This window comes from Sitodiplosis mosellana, unplaced genomic scaffold (assembly GCF_009176505.1).
Source record: "Sitodiplosis mosellana isolate CC-2019 unplaced genomic scaffold, AAFC_SMos_1.0 Smas_scaffold_11, whole genome shotgun sequence".
NCBI lineage: Eukaryota > Metazoa > Arthropoda > Insecta > Diptera > Cecidomyiidae > Sitodiplosis > Sitodiplosis mosellana.
Genome location: NW_022595253.1, coordinates 1,180,140 through 1,184,296, shown reverse-complemented (window position 1 = coordinate 1,184,296; position 4,157 = coordinate 1,180,140). Strand labels below are relative to the sequence as shown.

At 33.7% G+C, this 4,157-nt stretch overlaps 1 protein-coding gene across 1 annotated transcript; it reads right to left on the bottom strand.

Moving 5' to 3' along the window:
- Positions 1-1,393: 1,393 nt before the first annotated feature.
- Positions 1,394-2,914, bottom strand: LOC129567422 (uncharacterized). The gene is made up of 4 exons (XM_055444288.1): positions 2,197-2,914; positions 2,038-2,137; positions 1,901-1,948; positions 1,394-1,771 (listed from the first exon to the last, which is right to left on the bottom strand). Exons 1-4 carry the CDS (start codon positions 2,418-2,420, stop codon positions 1,664-1,666), a joined length of 480 nt encoding a protein of 159 aa, XP_055300263.1. The 5' UTR covers positions 2,421-2,914; the 3' UTR covers positions 1,394-1,663.
- Between the last annotated feature and the right edge of the window lie 1,243 nt (positions 2,915-4,157).

Sequence of the window (4,157 nt, the reverse complement as noted above, 5' to 3'; positions counted from 1 at the left end):
ACTCTTTGATTTTGGTCAAATTCAATCACAACGCTCATGGTCAGTCATCAAAGTGTTCGAAGTTTGAAAACTTCGGCCAATCCATGAAACGATTGAAAGTAAATACATCGACACACAGAATTATATCGTTTTAAGTGAAACTTGATTCATTTATTTCTTCAAATTCCAGGTTATAATAGCACCACTCCTGCGAAAAGTGGTCAAATACTGCCGAATCGACAATTTACTGGAGTTGGAAATCGTAATAGACACAAAAGACAATGCTACTCTTCCCATCGATGAGAGTGACCTATGGGAGGGAGGATGATGATGAATTAATGCTGGATATTGAAAATGAGCTACGGCCTCAAGTTCAACCATTTTTTCGCCAACTTAACAAGTTAACGTTGCGATGTTTGAAGTTGGAACATTTGAACCCCGAATTTTTTGGCCAAATTAATTTCGCCAATCTCACGCACTTGACAGTTGTTCATTTTGATTCTACCAAAAGTTGGATAACGCTATTTCCACAGCAACTTTGTACAAATATCAAGGAGTTGCGTATGATGAACGTAGATTTATTTGAATCACTCCATAGATTTAAAGAATTTCTTCAACAATTTTCCAATCTTGAAGTGTTTTTTCACACACGCGGCTCTCTTGGGATTATACCGGTCGCTGAAAAGTTGCTCCGACGTTTTCCGAATTTAAGCGGTTTTGGATATAGCGATCGATGTGGTCCGAATACAGTTCGGTCGGCTGTCATCGATGAACATTTTGCAATACTTGCAAATTTCAGAAATTTAACCGAGTTTCATCTGGATGCCAGAATTTTCACGTGATTTTTAGGTTTTTGCCGCATATCAAATTGTTATCCATTTGGGAAATGGAACAATTTCACCATCAGCCAGTTGAAGCTCGACGCATCGTTCAATCAATCAGAAAAACTATTTCTGCACGCAGTGCCCATTCTCCAACTAATGATGGTATTCACCTGCTTGTCAACCAACGCCAATACAACGAATTCAAGGCACTTAAAAACATTGACGATACGCATGACCATCGTAATGTAACATGGATCATTTCAGAAATTTGGATTTTTTTTTTACTTTTATTCACATAATATAAAATGTGAAAATTTCATAGAAATATAATATAATTGTTAAGAATAATTTTTTTGCAACTAAAGTATTTCATAAACCATTGTTCAGAAGTAGCTGAATATCACTAATCAAATATATTAACTCCAACTTATAATTGGCTAATAAATAATTGTAAGAAACAGTGAAAATTGTGATAAAATCAGTAAAATACTTGAAAAAAGTACTGTTGTCAGTGCTTTAGTTTCATCATCAATACAATGCTTTATGCTCGTGCAAAATTAGATTGAACAAAACAGTGGAGCTGTGTTGTATTCATTTTGTGAATCGGACCAACATCATTAGCGTAGAGTAAATTTTATTCGTCATCTAAAATAGATTGAATTGTACAAATTTTCAGATTTCAAAGCGAAAAAAAAACAGGTTACAGTTGAGAATGTTTCGAAATTGAGTTCAGCGAATGGGCCGATGCGAAGGATTGCACCATTTTGCAATCGATTCAGCGTGTGAGCGTAGCTTAGTTGATTCTGCGTCGACATGAGATACCATGGCATTCCATGAAATTTCAGCACCAACATTTTATTCTACACAAAATCGAAAGAATTATTTGGTAAATGTGTTGATTTCAGATAATAATGGGTGCACATTACAGCTGTTACCACTTCGTTCCCGATGTCGCATAAAATGTAAAGCTACGGCATATACGGTTAAACATGAAGTTGAAGATGTGGTCAAATTGTTTTTTTTTTGAAAATTCACAAAAATGAACCAAAACATCAAAAATCTTTTCAAAAAAATATATATTCATTTAAATAAATAACCTGTGAATAGGTCAGAAAAGCCGTTCCAAGTCCACTGGTCCAGTCGACCTTTTGAACAAAGGCAAAAAAAAGGAAAGGAAAGATGGAAGGAAGGAATTTAGAAAACGGTTCTTGTTTTATAAAACTACAACACTTACATACAAATAGAAGAAAGCAGCGATTGATACCGAAAAGGTTAGCATGATTGGTTGAAGGAAAAATTTCCAATAATATAATTCGGAAAGTAGCAAAATAAAACTGAAACGATAAATAGGCAAATTTCAAACAAAATTCTCGTAGAAGATGAGCTAACATACCGATCGAGATCTTGCACTTGGACTAAAATATTTCGTACTTTTAAATCGATAAATCCCTTCATGTCATCCGCTTTGGGACATTCAATGCAATCCGATATCTCATCGATGGCATGGCATATAGCTACCGTGCTGGCCCACACATTATTTTTCAAAATGCAAGTCATAATTTCGATGCCTTCATTCGAAAGATATCGATTAAAAACTAACTGATCATTTTCTAACATTTTGTAATAAAATTACCAATGTTGCCCGTTGCACCGATTAAGACCATGAATATTTGATTCACTAAATTTAATATAATTCCATTCTTTGTTTCAAGATCGGTGAATGGTAGAACGACTGGAATCGGCAGTTGAATATCATTATTGGCAACAAATGCATACATTGGAAATATCAGCAGAATAATCATCGAAGTGGCCACAATCCCAAGCATTGATAAAGTGCTTTTGAACAATTTAATCGCACTTTGATTACAAACACGAATGTAGTCCGGATTTGAATCTTCTTCAACATGGGTATAAATTCGGTCGCCGGCAAAAAACGCAAGACTTTGATAGGCTTTTTTCTTGGATGGAATCAACACCAAAACATAGCAAAGAGCAGACTGTTTTGGTACAGAGAATACAAATGAAAAATCAATTTTATTTGTTGGAAATTCAATGCTAATTACTGGAATTACAACGCCAAACAATGGTGTGACTAAGATGCCGGTTAGCGGTGTTTCGATAAAATACCAAATTGTATAGAAAAATGATATGAAAATATCCAAACACGTCAGTCCAGGTGCATAGGAGTACCACCTATCGTAAATTGATTGGAATTATTCATCATCATTTTTGTTTTTATTTTGTGTTGAAATTTTGGATTACACTTACCACACTTCATAGCTAGGGTCTAAGACCGGAACACCTGAGACAATCAATTTTTTATGTAAAGAAACCGTTTATTTGTTAAAAGACGTCAAATAAACCAACTCACCCGTTAATGTCAACACGAAAATTCCAATATTTCGCGTAAATTCCCATTTTCCCCTTGGACTTCGACTCATAAACTCTTCTTTAATTGCTTGATATTTTTCAAAAATGTGTTTAAACATCTTCCTCTCTTAACTCTGCTCCAAGTTGATTTGCAGTGAATGGATTGCGCAACAGAACTAAATTGAAATGCTTCATGATTCGTATATATATACATTTTAAGTTGAAATACTTTAAAAGGAATTAACAATGGTTGGAGTATGTGCATGAGTGCATGTGATATTATGCAGCCGGCCAACAGATGGAAAGTTTGAAGGTTTTTTCATTCATTTCATACAGTTAGATTCGAAAACAAGCATTAAAAATTATTAATGCAATAGGATCGCATTTCATTGCTGATTTCAAAAAGTATATTCAAAGAGAAATATTTAATTGTTTTTTCCTTCCGTGAAATGGCAGTTGGACATCGATTTCATTCTATAATTCATAACATTTTCATAATTCGAAATTTTAATAATCTAGTATTTTCTACGAAAACGATTAAAATGGTTAGATGTAGCAATTACTTGTATTGATAAGTCCTTGAATTTAGTGCATGTTTAAATTTTTATTGAAAAGGAAAAACTTTTCAATGAGGTAGAAAACATAAATGTATATAAATAATTGAATGAACATAGTGTACGTTGTATATTGATTGTTCTTTTCTGTTTCAAAATATTAGGTTTGTTTGCTATACTCGAATATTGTTAATGCTCGAATATTAATGTTGATGTCAATATGAAGAGCCCATGGCTCAAATCGAGTTCAAATTCATTTTGCCATTTTCGTGAACATCAGAAGTAATGATCCAATCCTTTTTGTCAACTGAAAAATAATTGAAAATTTATTACGCCGTGTCATTATATCGCCGAATAAATTATTACAAATGTCATAGTTTCAAAGTTGAGTGAAGCCAACGGCCCGATTCGATGAACCGCATTTTTTTTT